Source organism: Lepidochelys kempii, chromosome 1, assembly GCF_965140265.1.
Source record: "Lepidochelys kempii isolate rLepKem1 chromosome 1, rLepKem1.hap2, whole genome shotgun sequence".
NCBI lineage: Eukaryota > Metazoa > Chordata > Testudines > Cheloniidae > Lepidochelys > Lepidochelys kempii.
Genome location: NC_133256.1, coordinates 336,597,729 through 336,617,432, shown reverse-complemented (window position 1 = coordinate 336,617,432; position 19,704 = coordinate 336,597,729). Strand labels below are relative to the sequence as shown.

The window sequence follows — 19,704 nt, the reverse complement described above, 5'->3', positions numbered from 1 at the left end:
GAAAAGGAGTACTTGTGGCACCTTAGAGACTAACCAATTTATTTGAGCATGAGCTTTCGTGAGCTACAGCTCACTTCATTGGATGCATACCGTGGAAACTGCAGCAGACTTTATATATACACAGAGAATATGAAACAATACCTCCTCCCACCCCACTGTCCTGCTGGTAATAGCTTATCTAAAGTGATCATCAGGTGGGCCATTTCCAGCACAAATCCAGGTTTTCTCACCCTCCACTCCCCCACACAAATTCACTCTCCTGCTGGTGATAGCCCATCCAAAGTGACAACTCTTTACACAATGTGCATGACAATCAAGTTGGGCTATTTCCTGCACAAATCCAGGTTTTCTCACATCCCCCCCACCCCCATACACACACAAACTCACTCTCCTGCTGGTAATAGGATGCAAAGCCCAGTTGAAACCAGTGGGGTTTCATATATGTGGGATGTGGAATGATGGCCTCCAGGTACAGTGTGTGGCATGGAGGAGTTGCTGCTTACAGTGGTTAGCAGTGACTTTCTAAGAGCTCTCTGCCGGCTAGATTGTGTGGAAGCAGTAAGGAAATGCAACCCAAGAGACATTCTACATTCCTAAAATCCCATCCCAAAAAACAGAAGCCTCATTCCAGCATCCCCTTTTCACCTTAAGGCAATAAATAAAACCTCATGGAATAGGCTTTCACAGTGGCAGTGTCCTCCAGGCAGGGACAGGGAAGAGACTCCATAGAATCACCCCTAGGAAATGCAAACCTGGAATCCCATTATATAGTCCTATCTAGAATTAGAGCATCACCGGTAGGTGGGGATATAAATCATACGGTATATGACAGAATATTGAGCCTGTGGGAATGAACGATGTGAAACCCCTGTAGAATTTGGCAAGAGTTGCTCTCTTGAGCAAAGAGTTTGATTGTAAGTTCGTTGGAGCAGGGGCTGTCATTTATTATATTTTTGTACAGGACCTAGCCAACAGGGCCCAACCACATTGTGGCCTTTAGGTGCTGCTACCATATCAATGTTAAATAACACTAATAATAATAAATAATAATATCCTACCAGCCTGCAGCTAAAGTTTCAATTTTTGTTGTTTTGCTGTTCTTACCTTTATGTTCTTCCTTGACAAAATTCTCAAACTTGTTCCTTTGCTCTTCAAAGTACTCCCTCCTTTGCTCATCAGCAATCAGCATCTGCCCGGTCTCCGCTGCGTAAGAGATGTTTATTGTATTAGCAGCAAAAAAAATCTTAAGAAGCCAGAGCATAACTTTTGTCCTCAAAACCCAATGAATCTGATTAGCCTTGTATAGCAGCACCTGTATCCTGGGCTTTCACTGGAGGCTTAGCTGCTAAAGTCCTTGTTTACAGTAGGCTTTCTAGACAATCTGTATGTATTTCATCATCCCATTGTGCAGCACAATGAAACAATACATGCAATGATGCTGGTAGAGAAATTGCTAGCTCCCGTGTTTTGCCTTTTAAATTCCATAGGAAAAACACAGGTTGTTCTAATTTAGTTTGGTGGATTACAGTTATCATATTTGTCCAATGATTTAAAACCCTGTGATAAATGCCTACTAGCTAAAACTTCCTAATGAAAAGTTCCCAATGAAAATGAAACCTTATGACATTGGCTGGCTTTGGGGTGTTACTACAATGTCAGAATGCATACCATGTTTGTTGAAAAGTTCGCTATGTATTCAAATAGAGAGGAGCCCAAATTGATACAGTCAACCTTTAATTTCAGGATGTGGATTGGAATCAAATCCTTGGTTCTGAACCTGGCCTCATGGCTTTGGGATTGTGTTCCCAATCTTTGACCCTGCTCTGTGCCCTTTCAGCTGTTCCACAGTGGGACAGAGCAGGGTCAAACAGCTGGCTGGAGAATTGCCCTTGCACAGGGGAATTTCAGGGTGGCAAAGATGGCATAGCAGGCTCTCATGGCATAGTCATCTCCTCTTCTCTGGGGCATGCTGAGGCAGGAAGTGGTATGGGAAGAGTCCCCTGTGCTCTAGCAATCCTGGTTGAAAGAATAGCTCCTTGGGGGCTATAAACAGCCAGCATAATTTAGGGTAGCTGTCAAGTCTCTCTAAATTGCAGTGGGGGCCAAACCAGACCCTGGCTGTCCCCAAGACTGGAGTGGCAACAAGATGACCTAATACTCCTCTGTCTTTACCTTTTGGATCTTGAACCAAGGATCTGGCCCTGGTTTGGATACAGCTCCAGATGGTGGAAATCTTCTGTGACTTTCTTCAGTCACGCTATTTCTGCCCAAGATGGCAGAAAGTGAACAGGAAAAACTAATTTTGTGAGATTTTTGCTATTTTGGGTTGAAATCTCATTAAAACAGCTACGAAGATGACATCATCTAGCCCTGGTTTGGTCATTTACACCTTGCCTGGTGATAATTTAGGGTCCAATCTTAGAAGGTGTAATACCCTTCTAAGATATTGATAATAGGTATTACATCAATTCCCATGTGTATTTTTAAAAGTGGCTGAACACCTGAAAGTTGAGAAACCTGCTTTGTGACATTGGAAAAGAGATGAATGTAAGAACAGCTTTAAGAAAGTGGAATATAAATATATTGGCTTAAAGAAGAAGGTAACATGACCACTGATTAAAGAACTGTAGGAAGGAGATGAGAATGGCTGAGGAAAATGGATGGAAACAAGTATTGAGTTAATCTTCTGTTCCAAGATCTATCATAGCTCTGGATGCGGTATTACTGAATGAGGGAGGCAACCTAGTGACAGAGGATGTGGAAAAAGCTAATGTACTCAATGCTTTTTTTGCCTCTGTTTTCACTAACAAGGTCAGCTCCCAGACTGCTGCGCTGGGCATCACAACATGGGGAAGAGATGGCCAGCCCTCTGTGGAGATAGAGGTGGTTAGGGACTATTTAGAAAAGCTGGACGTGCACAAGTCCATGGGGCCGGACGAGTTGCATCTGAGAGTGCTGAAGGAATTGGCGGCTGTGATTGCAGAGCCATTGGCCATTATCTTTGAAAACTCGTGGCGAACCGGGGAAGTCCCGGATGACTGAAAAAAGGCTAATGTAGTGCCAATCTTTAAAAAAGGGAAGAAGGAGGATCCTGGGAACTACAGGCCAGTCAGCCTCACCTCAGTCCCTGGAAAAATCATGGAGCAGGTCCTCAAAGAATCAATCCTGAAGCACTTGCATGAGAGGAAAGTGATCAGGAACAGCCAGCATGGATTCACCAAGGGAAGGTCATGCCTGACTAATCTAATCGCCTTTTATGATGAGATTACTGGTTCTGTGGATGAAGGGAAAGCAGTGGATGTATTGTTTCTTGACTTTAGCAAAGCTTTTGACACGGTCTCCCACAGTATTCTTGTCAGCAAGTTAAGGAAGTATGGGCTGGATGAATGCACTATAAGGTGGATAGAAAGCTGGCTAGATTGTCGGGCTCAACGGGTAGTGATCAATGGCTCCATGTCTAGTTGGCAGCCGGTAGCAAGTGGAGTGCCCCAAGGGTCAGTCCTGGGGCCGGTTTTGTTCAATATCTTCATAAATGATCTGGAGGATGGTGTGGATTGCACTCTCAGCAAATTTGCGGATGATACTAAACTGGGAGGAGTGGTAGATACGCTGGAGGGGAGGGATAGGATACAGAAGGACCTAGACAAATTGGAGGATTGGGCCAAAAGAAATCTGATGAGGTTCAATAAGGATAAGTGCAGGGTCCTGCACTTAGGACGGAAGAACCCAATGCACAGCTACAGACTAGGGACCGAATGGCTAGGCAGCAGTTCTGCGGAAAAGGACCTAGGGGTGACAGTGGACGAGAAGCTGGATATGAGTCAGCAGTGTGCCCTTGTTGCCAAGAAGGCCAATGGCATTTTGGGATGTATAAGTAGGGGCATAGCGAGCAGATCGAGGCACGTGATCGTTCCCCTCTATTCGACATTGGTGAGGCCTCATCTGGAGTACTGTGTCCAGTTTTGGGCCCCACACTTCAAGAAGGATGTGGATAAATTGGAGAGAGTCCAGTGAAGGGCAACAAAAATGATTAGGGGACTGGAACACATGAGTTATGAGGAGAGGCTGAGGGAGCTGGGATTGTTTAGCCTGCAGAAGAGAAGAATGAGGGGGGATTTGATAGCTGCTTTCAACTACCTGAAAGGGGGTTCCAAAGAGGATGGCTCTAGACTGTTCTCAATGGTAGCAGATGACAGAACGAGGAGTAATGGTCTCAAGTTGCAGTGGGGGAGGTTTAGATTGGATATTAGGAAAAACTTTTTCACTAAGAGGGTGGTGAAACACTGGAATGCGTTACCTAGGGAGGTGGTAGAATCTCCTTCCTTAGAGGTTTTTAAGGTCAGGCTTGACAAAGCCCTGGCTGGGATGATTTAACTGGGAATTGGTCCTGCTTCGAGCAAGGGGTTGGACTAGATGACCTTCTGGGGTCCCTTCCAACCCTGATATTCTATGATTCTATGATTGACCCCAAGGTAGAGCATTGCACAATTAGTTATATTCGGGAGGTGTTGCATGTTCCTCTGAAACATCCAGTAATATCAGCCATTGCTGGGGATAGATGGGCCTGTGGTCTGCTCCAGTCTGCCAACTACTTAAGGTCTCGTGTTTTTGAGCACAGCCTAGAATAAACAATATTTTATGTTCTCCTTCTCATTGGCATCACTTTGAATCTGTACCAATGCTGAGGTACAGGTCTTTGCTGGTTTGGGGAAGGGGAGAACTGCCCTTACATTTAGCATATGATCATCTATGTTGGTACTCAGACTCAGTTCAGATGTGATCTGATTAGACTGGAAGTTTAGCAGAGTCTTCATTTAGGTTTCAGGTTGGGTTTGGGCAACTGAAAATGTCCTTATTTCAGGACAGTGCTGGAGAGGTACAGGCTCCTTGCATCTTTTTTTTTTTTTATGATGAGTGATAGGAAAAAAACTTGATGGGTCAAATTTCTCTTTCACCTACAGCAGCATAAATCCAGTGTAACACCACTCAGAGTAACTGAAAGAAAAATATAGACCAGTGCCTCTTTCTAAAACATCAGGCTACAGAAGAGAGAAGCTTCCCGAATGTGCCTCAATTCTGATCTGCCATGCAAATTGCCAGTCAGATCCAGGACATCTGGACATCTCCAAGGTATAATTTTCTGTTCATGCTAAATATTCCCAGGGGAATAGGACAAAAAGCACCAGGCTCCTCCTAACCCATAACATAAGGATGTGATCGGAATTGTGCATTGATAAAAGGCTGGTAATGTAACCAACTGTGCCATCTGATGCTAGTATTTGACAAGAATGGATACATTCAACCTATCTTGAGTGGGAGGAAATTGTTCTGGTTCCCATCAGCCAAAGCCAGCTGAATCTCTATCTGGATGCAACCCTTTATAGAATAAACCAGTACTTGTTTGATGGAGGGTGACTAACCTATTTTTCTGCCATGGTTCAGAGACACTTCTACATCGCTCACTAGTAAAGGAAGTGACAGAGTTAGCCCTTTGTGTTACAGGATACAAATATCATGAAGCTGTTTAATTTAGTAAGCACTTATTGCCAAGCACATGTGTTCTGCACATGGTGAGAGGGGAGGCCATCAATAGTAAAATCATAACCTGGGCCCAGTGTCCCAGCCAAAGCTCCCCATCACCAGATCACTAATGCATGGAAGGATGCATGGAAATGGGGGTTCTTGGTTAAACTGGATTAAACAGAAAGGATGTACAATGATTCTGTGGACTCTGGCTAGACTTTGTTAGAGAGGGAGTTCTAGAGATCAGACCCGACCACTACGAAGCTCTTGTATCTCAGCCTGATCCCAGTTTGAACATCAGGGGGATGATCATGGACAATCCCGCTGCTCAGTTATTTGGTGGAACATCATCCACAAGTAATGACCATATAATCTGCAGGCCTGTGCATATTTAATAAAACCACTGGGCCAGATTTTGCTCTGAGTCACACCAGTGCAAACCTGTTCACTTCAGTGGAATTGTGTATTGGAATAGTGACTTCAGTGGGTTTACCCTGATGCAAATGAGAATACATTCTGACCCAAAGGCTTTATTAAATGACTGGGAAAATAGGTTATATGGTATATTGCTTCTGGACGATAGCCCATCAAGTAACTGAGATCAGCAATCGAATGGCAGAAGGTTGATCGTGCTCACTTTATATAACCCATTAAAATATTACATTATTGGTTACCTCACTGCAAGCATTGTTTTTATAGACCCTGTTGTAACTTACCTGTAATGGTAATCATCCTCCTCCTATATGTTTATTACCCAATTACATGGACACTACCTGGTAATTACAATGTAATTAAATAGTCAACAGTTAACATACTATTATATAGTAATTACATGATATTTGTGCCCTGTATTTTAAAGTGTTACCAGTTAAATCAGCCCTCCCTTGCACTTTAACTGAGTTAATTTTCAGATTATTACTGAAAGGTTAACATCTCTCCCAATAACCTAGCTGAAGTTTTGTTGAACCAGAGGACAGATCATTTTACTGTTATCCTCTTCAGTGCTTCAGCAAACAAGCCATGTGAATTAAGTTATGTTTTCCATCCCATGTGGAAATAAAACGGTGTTGTGGAAGCCAGGTGCATATTTCTTAATGCTACATTTGCAAATGTTTTCCAAGAAGAGCTGAAAACATTCATTCAGCACCGGGCCTGAAACCTGCTTGTTATTTACCAGCTTTCATCAGATGACGGTGTGAAAGGAGCTGAGGAGAGGAACTAAATAAGCCCCTATATTCACTTCACCGTGCTGTCCTGCACCTCCTACAGCAGCCTGCTGAGCTCTGTCTGCCCTGCTAGATGTCTCAGCCCTTTTGAAAACCAAGGAATTGGCATCCACTTCAGTTCTATTAGCCAACTTCAAGAGATTTTGCAGATGAAAAAATATTTCATTTTCCAAAGTTACCTCTTGTCTCATTTAAAAAGATGCCAATGAACAAACCTCATTTTGGAGAGCTCAGTAATGACTGATCCCTTACACCCACTCAGAAATGATTCGGTATGCCCTAAATCTTCCAAAGTGGAAGCCTGTAAAGTTCAATTTTTTGTCCTTCTCCCATATTATTTTTTATTCAATTCATAAAAATTACATTTCCTCCCTGTCCCCCTCACACACTAATCCCTCTGGCGGCCCCCCCAAATTGCTATTTGTAGGTACATTCCGTAATTTAAAATGTAGATAATTGAGAAGAAACCTGTTCTAATCCAAAAGAAACAACAACTTTGATCGGTGAATAAACCCTTGTAGAGAGTGGCAGGCAACTTAAGACTGTCTCAAGGGAAGCGGGAGATGAAAGAGGAGCAAAGAAAATACAGCTTTCCATAAACACTCCTGAACAGCCTCACCATTGAGCTCATCTCTGGATTTGGTGGCTCGCTTGCCACGCTTTTTGAAGAAGTTAGAGGCATCTGATTCTTGTATAAAAATCTTCTTTTTCACACCTGAAAGCAAAGAGAGAGGACTTGATCAGCCATGGATAGTAAATAGGGGCATCAATGTACATTTAAAAGCCGTAGGAGCAACTTTTCTCCTCTCCCCCCTAAAATTTTCAGCTCCACTTACTTTCCTTGTCCTCTTCCCCAGCTGCCTTCCTGGTGCCCACAGCAGCACTGTTGCTCTTCTCAAGAACTGGATGACAACAGCACAAACATAGTATTGGGTTCAGTGAAGAAATGCAGCATCCCACAGGAAAAACCTCAAGCAGATGTTGAAAGCTGCTACCTGCTAAAACCCTAAAAATCCTGCAGTCCAATAACAACCTGCCTGGGAAATTCACTTTTACACAGCAAGAGCAACAGTACAATCAGCAGCTATGTAGACATATATTTTTGTGCTCCCGGTTTTTATTTTTGTAGAAAGTCTTAAAAATAGCAATTAACAAGACCTATGAGGACATTTAGTCCAGTTTATCCCACTATATTTAAAAAATTGTCTGTATATTCCTAGTATAACTTGATGCCTAAATCCTTTAGAGATTGTGATAGATTACAGTGGATTAGATTAGTTTCTCACATACTCCCTCATGCTCATTTGACTAGCAATGTGGTAAATGACAGTGTTCTTATGTTACCCCAATGACACGAGTTCAGATTTCTATCATTCCTTGCTGAAATTCTATGCTTCCTGCTGGCACTATTATTACTCTGGATCATACATACCAACCAAGAGCACAAAAGTTGCAAGGCAAGAGAGAAAAAGGATTTCTTTCCAGTTCATCTTTGTTGCGCTCCAGTTGACTCCTCAGAAAAATAGTGAATATCACAAGAAGTTTCTTTATATCTGCTTGCAAATTCCTCCTGTTAGCTGGAAAAGGAAGCAGGGAGCTGGGATGTCACTGTGGGAAAGAGGAGGGGCACGGGGTAGCACTTCAGTTGGCTGCTCATTGCCAGATCAAAGGAGGTTTCAGGCAACTTGAAAACATCTATATGAGACATATCCTGTGGTCATCAGCATTTTGATGGAAGTCAGCGTTACAAACTGCCAGGCAGGTGATGGGTGATGATTATTACAAGCAAAAGATTATACAGCATATTATTTTTGGTCGTCTATTGTATATAGTTTAAAATGCAATTAAACTCTGAAAAAAAAAACCACCCCTTTGTACTCAGCAGATCTGCTCTCTGCTGTATCAGAGTCAAATCTAGTGAGTTTAGTGACTATAAGCTTTCAGTGCTTTTTTAACTTCCGTTAGCCCTCCAGAGTCAGCCCAGCTAAGAAAGGAGCCTGATTCTATTGTTTCTAGTGCATTACGAGCAGAATGGTTTACTAGGTTCATTCATTTACACCTGTGCAAGTGCCAATGAAGGCAATGCGGCTGCACGGGTGTCACTGAGGACGTAAACATTAGGGCCTGAATTCTCAGCTGCACTAAGGCCCCTTCACACAGTGCTGGCAGCATAAAGGGGCCTTAAAACTGGGGTATGTTACATAAGTATCTGGAATTATATCCCTCTGATCTTCTGGAAAGCCATTAAGTATGTGCCCAGAGCTGGGGATATGTAACAGCAGCACAATCAAACCGTGTTTATCTTATATCTTTATTTTATGGAATATAAAAATAATTTGGATACGGTTGGGAGGAGTTTGGCTACCTAATGGGTGTGATGCAGGTCAAGAGACATGACCTCATTTTAAATAAGAGGAATTTTTGGACAACTGTGGCTCAGTGAGCTGTAGCTCACGAAAGCTTATGCTCAAATAAATTGGTTAGTCTCTAAGGTGCCACAAGTACTCCTTTTCTTTTTGCAAAGTTTTAGTGTAACAGATAGGTTGATGTTTGGATGGAATTGCCAGACTTCTTGAAGAACTCCAAAAGAATCTGAATATTGCTTAGGGCTACTTTTAAGCTTCTTATATTATCATATTGCAGGACACTCATCTGTGGAAATGGCTTTCAGAAAATGACATTCTGGAAATAAGACTAACAGATTTTAAGGCCAGTAGGAACCATTACAATCACCTCTTGCATAGCACAAGCCATAGAATGTCATCCAGTGATTTCTGCATCAAGTCCAACAACTTTAGGCTGAGCTTCAGCATAGCTCTTAAGAAGACATCCAGTCTTGACTTACAGACTTCAAGCGGTGAAGAATCTATCACATCGCTTGTCGGCTTATTCCACCGGCTAAGTACCCTCACTTTTACATATGTACACCTTATTTCCAGGTTGAATTTGTCTAGCTTCGGCTTCCAGACATTGGATCTTGTCATACTTTGTCTGCTAGATGAAAGAGCTCTCTAGTAACAAATATCTATACTTTCAGCCATATCAGTATATAAATGTGTGTGTATTCGAGGGAAATTGTAAATTCAAGAAAATTAATTCTAGGAAGGTAGAGGGGAAAACTGCAACATGATTTAAAGTCAAGAAAGATAGAAATTTAGTTGGTTGCATCAGTTCACGTTGCCCGCTATATCAGAAGGGAGCACAGAAACAACCCGAGTGAAGGGAAAGAGGTGTTTTACATAGAAAAGGGGGTGATCTCTCTCTTTCAGTGATGATTCACATGCTGGACTGGACATTCCAAGGATCAGAAAAATTGTGTTGGCAGTAGTCAGGTAAAGGAATATACATGAGGGTTTAAAAATAAATAATGGGAATGCTAGAGCTCTGCACTTGGCTTTGTAGCCTGAGAATTCAGTGAATGCGTGGTTTGTATTCTGAATTCCCTGCAGGCCTTGACATTTTGGCACAAATTGGGTGTCACACTTCTTAAGTACAGTATGTGAAATGGGCAAGTCACCAGACCTGTCTGGATCCTGGATCCCGTCTGCTTTTATTAATGATGAATTACCCACCATAAAAAAATAAAAGACAAATATCAGCTTTGTGTTTCCTCCGTTAAAATGATGTGCTTATTAGCCACCTAAACAATTAATCATATAGAATTATTCCATCGGGACATGCTGGCGGAAACACAATAGCACACAGCAGGATTTACCACATTGGATCACACAGAGCCCAGCATCCTGATTCCAGTAGTGGCCAATACCTGAAAAAGATGAAAAGAGCCGACAGTGGAGGCGTGCAAAGTTTGGAAATTCTATCCTCCCACTCCAAAGCATGAGATTTGGTTAAACTTATTATTTCATAAAAGGAGAAGTGATACTAATGAACATAAAGTTAGCCAGACAAGGCTGGTTCCCAGGCAGATGTGCCTGGGAAAAGAACCCTGTGCCATTGTGTAAAGGTGTGTGTGGGCTGTCCCCATGAACCCCCTTGGGAACCCAGTGTGGAGTTGCAGATAGGCTCTGCCTTAATTTCCCCTGAGTGGGGCAGCAATATGTTTGCTATAACAGCCAAGGCAAGGAGAGGCCAACATATACTAACAAAATAGTACATCCCTGTTTCATAAAGCTTCAGAGCAGGGGAAATTACAATAAACCTTTCATCAGGAGCCTGATTTAGTGCTCCCGAATTTAAAGGCTACAACACCAAGGCTGAGTCAGTTTAGGCTAGTCTCTTGTTGGGGGATCCATGAAGGGATTTAGGCATTGCAATGCGCTAAGTGTGACACCACCTAACTTTCAGGCACCTAGAAAATCCAGGAACAGCCCTGCAATCCACCAGGCCAAGTTACACACCTTGGCTCCTTATACAGTGAATGGGGAGAGAATGGCACCGGAGAATGGGCTCCACAACAGCCAGCTTGCAAAGCGGGGAGCAATGGGAGGTGCTGACCGGAGGGTTCTGTGGTAAACCCCACCCCTTTCTCGACGATGGACCCTTATCTCTGCTGCTCATTCACCAACAGACAACGCTTTGGCGCCAAAGGGGTTCCTTGTGGAAACGAGTTAGGCACCTGTCTCACTCCACACAGAGAAGGGGGAGGTGATGGTGGGGCCATTCTCCTTACATTTTCAGCCCAGTGGTTAGAGCAGGCCAGCCAACAGCAATTCTGGGGCCCAGGGCAGAACTGTCAATCGGCCCCCGAGCTGCTGGCTGCACTCTTCCGGCACGGTCAGGGCTTCCACATGCCCACCCGGCTGCCTTCGCCGTCATCGGTGCCACCCCACACGTCCCTAGGAGCATAGGCACCAGCTTCCAGCATAGGCGCTTGACCTGCCACTCCATTCTAGGCCCCTTCCCCCAATGCCCCACCCCCCCGTACCTCTTCCCACCCCTGTTCCACCCTCTCCCCGAGGGCACCCCATATACAACTGGTGCCTCCCCATAGTGGGGGAACCACCCCCAGCACATTCTGCTGCTCTCCCTGGCGGGCAAGAGCCCAGGTGGGGAGCAGGAGGGAGACGCTTTTAATGCTGGCCCCTCCTGGTTGCTGCTCTGAAGCCCTGCCTGGCAGCTGCCTGAAAGAGCCTGGCTGGGGAGGAGGTGGCTTCTGCTCTCCACCCATCTCGGCTGCTGGGGACCCTGGCACCCGAGCAGAGAGTGGGGATGAGCTGATCAGCAGGGGTTCAGTGGGAGTCTTGTGGATCACAGTAGAACCAGAAGTGGGACTTCGGCACTTAAACCCTAAGTCTGGGGTTAAGGCCCCTAAATACTTCTGTAGATCTCACCTTTAAAGCCTGAGAGAGAAAATAGCTCCCACAGGCTTCTTCCTTACTCAGCTTCCTGGTCCTGTTTAAATAGCCCATCCATCCTAAGGCTTCCTTGATTACGCCCAAGTCTGTTCCAGCTGCATGCTCTAGCCTGTCCCTTAAAGGGGTAGTTCACTCCCTTCACATATGGTCTGGCTTGATTAACTTTTACTGACCTTCATGGGCCGCTCCCACCCCAACCCTGCAGGAGGGAGGACTAGCAAATCCACGTAACCCCTGCCTCACCATGTGAATACTGCATGGGAGGTCTCATGGGGGAGTGAAGGGGCGTTCTTGTTGTGACTCCCGAAAAAACCTCCTGCACTTTCACAGCAGAGCCACACCATTTCCTCTGCCTGGGCACTCTCTGCTGCCGTGGGGCAGGGGGCAAGATGAGCCCCTGAAACAACCACGCACGGTTAGTGATGTGTTACTAATATTTTAACAGGACCCTCCCACAAAGGTTTCCTCTTCACCTGTGACAAACCCATGGAGTGGGGGGGCCCATGTACTCAAAGAGAGAGGAGAGGGAATGGGAAACCTATTCATGCACTTCCCTATTTAAACAGGAACCCTTTCCCCTAACCACGACCACAATCAAGGAAGAGGGCAAGAACACTTGGCAAACAAACTGAAGTACTGAGGGAAGGTGTTTTGACAAACATTCCGACTAACCATGTGCCTCTGATTCCCAGCTGTGTCCCAGGGCTACGTTTACCTTTCCAGGAGATCATCTCCTCTCCGCACGCTCGCGGGGTCAGCTTCCACTACATGGGCATTTGCAGCAGCTCCGGCCTCTGCAGGCTTCAGGGAGAGAGTCAGGCCAAGGAACTCTAGAGGCACCAGGAAGGGCTTGTGTCTCCTGCTTCAACAGTTAGTGAGTGTCTCTTGTTGGGAAGCGTAGCTGGCTCTAAGTGCAGAGAGCTGTTTCCCTCCTGGCCCACTCTGGGGGGGGTCACTTCTGTCCCCCTTTCCCAGGCAGGAAAGGGACAGGCAGGATTGAAAATGCTGGCTCTGCTGGGTAAGATGCAGCCCAGGCTGGGGGGGGTCACCTCTGTCCTCTTTTGCCCGGCAGGAAAGAAGCTAAGCAGGAGTGGAAAAGACATGGCTCTGGGGCAAGCACCTCCCACTCCCCCATTTCTGGGAGGGGAGTTATCGCAGAAGGGCAGAGCACCAGATGGAAGATAGTTCCCGAATCCCTACAGTCCGCACAAGCAATTATGCCTCGACTGCGGCGCTTGGGCGCCTCGTCCCCTTTCACTTCCCCGCAAGGTACTAATGGAGGGCACCAGACACAGCATGGACACTGCTGAGGCTGGACAGTGGATAAGGGGCCTTCAGGGCCAGCTCTGTCCTCATGCTGCCTCCTCTATAACAACCCCCTACCCCCAGCGGATCCCTACTCATATCCCAAGCTGACATCTGGCTCATGTGGATCCCTTGCACTAGAGGGGGTAGAGCAGGGGGTGGGAAAACTATGGCCCGCGAGCCAGATCCGGCCCCTCAGGGCTTTGGATCCAGCCCGTGGGATTGCCACCCTGGTGGCACCGTGCGCCCCGTGCCAGTCCGGGAACCGGCCGGCACCACTTCCCTGCGGCCCCTGGGGAAGAGGGGGCAGAGGGCTCTGCGTGCTGCCCTTGCCTGTGGGTACCTCCCCCGAAGCTCCCATTGGCTGGGAAGGGGAACCGCGGCCAATGGGAGCTTCGGGGGAGGTAGCCACAGGCAAGGGCAGCGTGCGGAGCCCTCTGCTCCCTCTCCCCCAGGGGCTGCAGGGACGTGGTGCTGGCCACTTCCTGGACGGGCACAGTGCCGGGGCCAGGGTAGGCAGGCAGGGAGCCTGCCCTGGCCCCGGTGTGCGCCGCTGCCCCCCTGGAGCCACTCCAGGTAAGCAACTCCGGGCCAGAGCCCGAACCCCTCCTGCACCCCGCCCCCCAACTCCCTGCCCTGAGCCCCCTGCCTGCACCCCAACCCCCTTCTCTGAGCTTCCTCCTACACCCCGCACTCCTCCTCTGCCCCAACCACTTGCTCTGAGCCCCTTTCTGCACACCGCACCCCCTCCCATACCCTGCACTCCCTCCCTTCCACACCCCAACCCCCTGCCCCAGCCCTACATTCATGGCCCTGAGAGCAATTTCCCCACCCAGATGTGGCCCTCGGGCCAAAAAGTTTGACCACCCCTTGGGTAGAGTGTCTGGAGATCCCATCCTTGAGGGCCAAGCCAGTACCTTCCTTGAGAGACCCAGAAGGGGCTCATTTGGGGGATGGGAGACATAAGCCCAGCACACCCTCACTCAAGAGGGAATTCTTTCTTCTGAGGGGAGGAAGGCTGCAGTGGATTAAAATTGTAAAATATATTAAGGAAGAAGAAGGAGGTGGAGGGGGAAACTCACCAGAGGAGTGACACTTTCTGGCACAGTCTGGACCAGCACTACAGAAGGATGAGTGGGCTTCACAGACATTTTCTGACAGCAGAGGAATGGTCAGACTCAGGAATCTTGGGTTCCAGTTGAGGTTCAGAAATATTCCCTCGTGGACTGTCATAAATATAAAGGGAAGGGTAAACCCCTTTGAAATCCCTCCTGGCCAGGGGAAAGCTCCTCTCACCTGTAAAGGGTTAAGAAGCTAAAGGTAACCTCGCTGGCACCTGACCAAAATGACCAATGAGGAGACAAGATACTTTCTAAAGCTGGGAGGAGGGAGAGAAACAAAGGGTCTGTGTCTGTCTGTAGTCGTCTTGGCCGGGGATAGACCAGGAATGTAGTCTTAGAACTTTTAGTAAGTAATCTAGCTAGGTATGTGTTAGATTATGATTTCTTTAAATGGCTGAGAAAAGAATAACTATTTCTGTCTGTGTATCTTTTTTGTAATTTAAGGTTTTGCCTAGAGGGGTTCTCTATGTTTTTGAATCTAATTACCCTGTAAGATATCTACCATCCTGATTTTACAGGGGGGATTCCTTTATTTCTATTTACTTCTATTTTTTATTAAAAGTCTTCTTGTAAAACACGGAATGCTTTTTCATTGTTCTCAGATCCAAGGGTTTGGGTCTGTGGTCACCTATGCAAATTGGTGAGGCTTTTTATCCAACATTTCCCAGGAAAGGGGGGGTGCAAGTGTTGGGAGGATTGCTCATTGTTCTTAAGATCCAAGGGTCTGGGTCTGTAGTCACCTAGGCAAATTGGTGAGGCTTTTTACCAAACCTTGTCCAGGAAGTGGAGTGCAAGGTTTTGGGAAGTATTTTGGGGGGAAGGACGCGTCCAAACAGCTCTTCCCCAGTAACCAGTATTAGTTTGGTGATGGTAGCGGCCAGTCCAAGGATAACGGGTGTAATATTTTGTACCTTGGGGAAGTTTTGACCTAAGCTGGTAAAGATAAGCTTAGGAGGTTTTTCATGCAGGTCCCCACATCTGTACCCTAGAGGTCAGAGTGGGGGAGGAACCGTGATATGGTGGCATAGTGGTGGGATTAACCTGAAATCATTTTGAGATCCAGTTGAGATTTTTTGAACTAGAAATACAGATTTTAAAAAGAAATTTTTTTTCCTTTGGAAAGGAAGTCCAGAAAGCAGTTGAAACTGAAAGCAGATTGTTTTTTCTCTGCTTTGTGGCCAAGCAGAGACAAAAGGGGATTATCTTGTGAATTGCAGGTTTTCTTTGCCTGGAGGCAGGGTACTTAACTCCTGCAGGGAAATTCACAGTCTTCCAACCCAGAGGTTTTTTTTTCTTTTCTTCCTAAAAGTAAATAGGGGGTGTGTGTTCTACCCATTTGCTTTTTCTTTGGGCTGGGTAAGCAGGTTTCCAAGTAGTTGGAGGTTTTTTGCTTTAATTTGGGCCCAGAGCAGAGACAAGGGAATTGTCTTTTTCTGTAGGCTGACAGTCACTATCAGAGAATAGGTATTCTATTCCAGCACAGCAAAATTTTACAGCCACGTTTTGTTTGTTTATTTCTAAACCTCGGGTGTAAAGTTAGTTAAAAACAGAGAGGTTAGAATGACCAAATCCTCAGCTCGACTACAGCTGGAATTAGCCAAATTTCAGGCTGAGGAAAAACAAAGGGAACATGAAAGACAGATAGAACTCATGCGGCTGGAGAAGGAGGTACAGGAGGCTGCCCACAAGAGGGAAATGGAGGCAAGGAAGCATGTGGAGGAGGAGAAGGAAAAAGAGAGGAAGCATGTGGAGGAGATGGAGAGGATAAAGGCCCAGCAGAATATACCAACAAACCCTAGCAATCCTTCTCTAGGTACCACTTCCCATCCCAGAAAGTTCCCCACCTACAAGGCAGGTGATGATACTGAGGCCTTCTTAGAAAACTTCGAAAGGGCCTGCCTTGGGTACAACATCTCTACTGACCAATACATGGTAGAGCTGAGGCCGCAGCTCAGTGGACCCTTAGCTGAGGTGGCAGCTGAAATACCTAAAGAACACATGAACAAGTATGAACTGTTTAAATCCAAGGCGAGAGTCAGAATGGGGATAACACCCGAGCAGTCTCGTCGGAGGTTCCGAGCCCTAAGGTGGAAACCAGACATGTCATTTACCCGACATGCCTACCACATTGTGAGACATTGGGATGCCTGGATATCAGGAGCAAGTGTTGAATCTCCAGTAAATTTGCCCTTCCTAATGCAAATGGAACAATTCTTAGAGGGTGTTCCTGAGGAAATAGAAAGATACATCCTAGACGGGAAGCCCAAAACTGTAATCGAGGCAGGAGAGATTGGAGCCAGATGGGTGGAGGTGGCAGAGAAGAAGAAAACTGGTCGCAGTTGGAGCGGAGACCAGAAGGGACCACCCCAGACCACACCCTATTACCGGGGGCCGCCCAAAGCCCCACCTACCTCCCAAAGAACCCTCCAGACCCCTTATCGTCCCACCACCCCGTTCTCCAGCAACCCTCCTCGCCCCAGTGACCCGTCAGCTGGACGATGTTTTAAATGTAACGAGCTGGGGCATGTAAAGGCCAACTGCCCCAAGAACCCCAACAGATTACAGTTCATTGCACCGGAATCACACCAGAGGTCCACAGGCCCAGATACCTCCCAGATACCCTTGGAGCGGAGGGAAACTGTGAGTGTGAGCGGGAAGAAGGTCACCGCGTGGAGGGACACCGGAGCACAAGTGTCAGCTATCCATGCTTCCTTAGTGGACCCCAATTTAATCAACCCAGAGATCCAAGTGACGATTCAACCCTTCAAGTCCAACTCTTTCAATTTGCCTACAGCCAAGTTGCCTGTCCAGTACAAGGGCTGGTCAGGAATGTGGACTTTTGCAGTCTATGATGATTATCCCATCCCCATGCTGTTGGGGGAAGACTTGGCCAAGCATGTGAAGCAGGCCAAGAGGGCGGGAACGGTCACCCGCAGCCAGGCTAAACAAGCCGTGAGGCCTAGCTCTGTTCCGGAAACTTCTATCAGGACCCAGTCAGAGATGATGGACCCGGACCCCAGGCCAATGTCTGCAACAGCAGTAGTGGATCCAGTCCCAGAGACCCAGACGGAACCAGTCCCAGAACCGGAACCAGCTGAACAACCAACACCAGACCCCGTGCCAGCACTGAATCCAGTACTTGCAACCTCAACACCAGAGGGCCCCACTGAACCTGAACTGGCAGCAGCCGATAACCCTACACAAGAGGCTCAGCCGGAGCCTGAAACCCAACATAGTGCACCAGCGGAGAGCGGTTCACAGTCAACAGAAACAGCTCCATCCCCTATATCGCTTCCAGAGGGACCAAGCCTATGTCCCCAATCCAATGAGGAACTGATGTCTCCAGCATCAAGGGAACAGTTCCAGACTGAACAGGAAGCAGATGAAAGCCTCCAGAGAGCTTGGACGGCGGCACGGAGCAACCCACCGCCTCTCAGCTCTTCTAATCGATCCAGGTTTGTTGTAGAAAGAGGACTTTTATACAAGGAAACTCTTTCTGGTGGACACTAGGAAGACTGGCATCCTCAGAGACAGTTGGTAGTTCCAACTAAATACCGGGCCAAGCTCTTGAGCTTAGCCCACGATCACCCTAGTGGCCATGCTGGGGTGAACAGGACCAAAGACTGTTTGGGGGGGTCATTCCACTGGGAGGGAATGGGCAAGGATGTTTCTACCTATGTCCAGTCTTGTGAGGTGTGCCAAAGAGTGGGAAAACCCCAAGACCAGGTCAAAGCCCCTCTCCAGCCACTCCCCATCATTGAAGTTCCATTTCAGCGAGTAGCTGTGGATATTCTGGGTCCTTTTCCGAAAAAGACACCCAGAGGAAAGCAGTACATACTGACTTTCATGGATTTTGCCACCTGATGGCCGGAAGCAGTAGCTCTAAGCAACACCAGGGCTAAAAGTGTGTGCCAGGCACTAGCAGACATTTTTGCCAGGGTAGGTTGGCCCTCCGACATCCTCACAGATGCAGGGACTAATTTCCTGGCAGGAACTATGAAAAACCTTTGGGAAGCTCATGGGGTAAATCACTTGGTTGCCACTCCTTACCACCATCAAACAAATGGCATGGTGGAGAAGTTTAATGGAACTTTAGGGACCATGATACGTAAATTTGTAAATGAGCACTCCAATGATTGGGACCTAGTGTTGCAGCAGTTGCTCTTTGCCTACAGAGCTGTGCCACATCCCAGTTTAGGGTTTTCCCCATTTGAACTTGTATATGGCCGTGAGGTTAAGGGGCCATTGCAGTTGGTGAAGCAGCAATGGGAGGGATTTACACCTTCTCCAGGAACTAATATTCTGGACTTTGTAACCAACCTACAAAACACCCTCCGAACCTCTTTAGCCCTTGCTAAAGAAAACTTACAGGATGCTCAAAAAGAGCAAAAAGCCTGGTATGATAAACATGCCAGAGAGCGTTCCTTCAAAGTAGGGGACCAGGTCATGGTCTTAAAGGCGCTCCAGGCCCATAAAATGGAAGCATCGTGGGAAGGGCCATTCATGGTCCAGGAGCGCCTGGGAGCTGTTAATTATCTCATAGCATTCCCCACCTCCAACCGAAAGCCTAAGGTGTACCATATTAATTCTCTAAAGCTCTTTTATTCCAGAGAATTAAAGGTTTGTCAGTTTACAGCCCAGGGAGGAGACACGCTGAGTGGCCCAAAGGTGTCTACTATGAAGGGAAATGTGCTGGTGGTGTGGAAGAGGTGAACCTCTCCATGACCCTTGGGCGTATGCAGCGACAGCAGATCCAGGAGCTGTGCACTAGCTACGCGCCAACGTTCTCAGCCACCCCAGGACTGACCGGGCATACCACTCCATTGACACAGGTAATGCTCACCCAATTAGGGTTCAACCTTACCGGGTGTCTCCTCAAGCTAAAACTGCTATAGAACGGGAGATCCAGGATATGTTACAGATGGGTGTAATCCGCCCCTCTGAAAGTGCATGGGCATCTCCAGTGGTTCTAGTTCCCAAACCAGATGGGGAAATACGTTTTTGCGTGGACTACCATAAGCTAAATGCTGTAACTCACCCAGACAACTATCCAATGCCACGCACAGATGAACTATTAGAGAAACTGGGACGGGCCCAGTTCATCTCTACCTTGGACTTAACCAAGGGGTACTGGCAGGTACCGCTAGATGAATCTGCCAAGGAAAGTTCAGCCTTCATCACACATCTCGGGCTGTATGAATTTAATGTACTCCC

General features: G+C 46.9%; 1 protein-coding gene across 4 annotated transcripts in view; it reads right to left on the bottom strand.

Moving 5' to 3' along the window:
- The window catches only part of UCMA (upper zone of growth plate and cartilage matrix associated), a 44,979-nt gene that overhangs the window by 4,979 nt on the left and 20,296 nt on the right, over positions 1-19,704 (bottom strand). For all 4 annotated transcript variants that reach the window (XM_073328736.1, XM_073328739.1, XM_073328737.1 and 1 more), the window contains exons 4-9: positions 14,452-14,595; positions 10,465-10,515; positions 8,182-8,357; positions 7,586-7,651; positions 7,369-7,464; positions 1,105-1,203 (exon numbers count right to left, since the gene is read on the bottom strand). In XM_073328736.1, coding sequence (XP_073184837.1) covers positions 1,105-1,203; positions 7,369-7,464; positions 7,586-7,651; positions 8,182-8,239 — 319 coding nt within the window. In that variant the 5' untranslated portion in view covers positions 8,240-8,357; positions 10,465-10,515; positions 14,452-14,595. The remainder of the gene's footprint in view (positions 1-1,104; positions 1,204-7,368; positions 7,465-7,585; positions 7,652-8,181; positions 8,358-10,464; positions 10,516-14,451; positions 14,596-19,704) is intronic.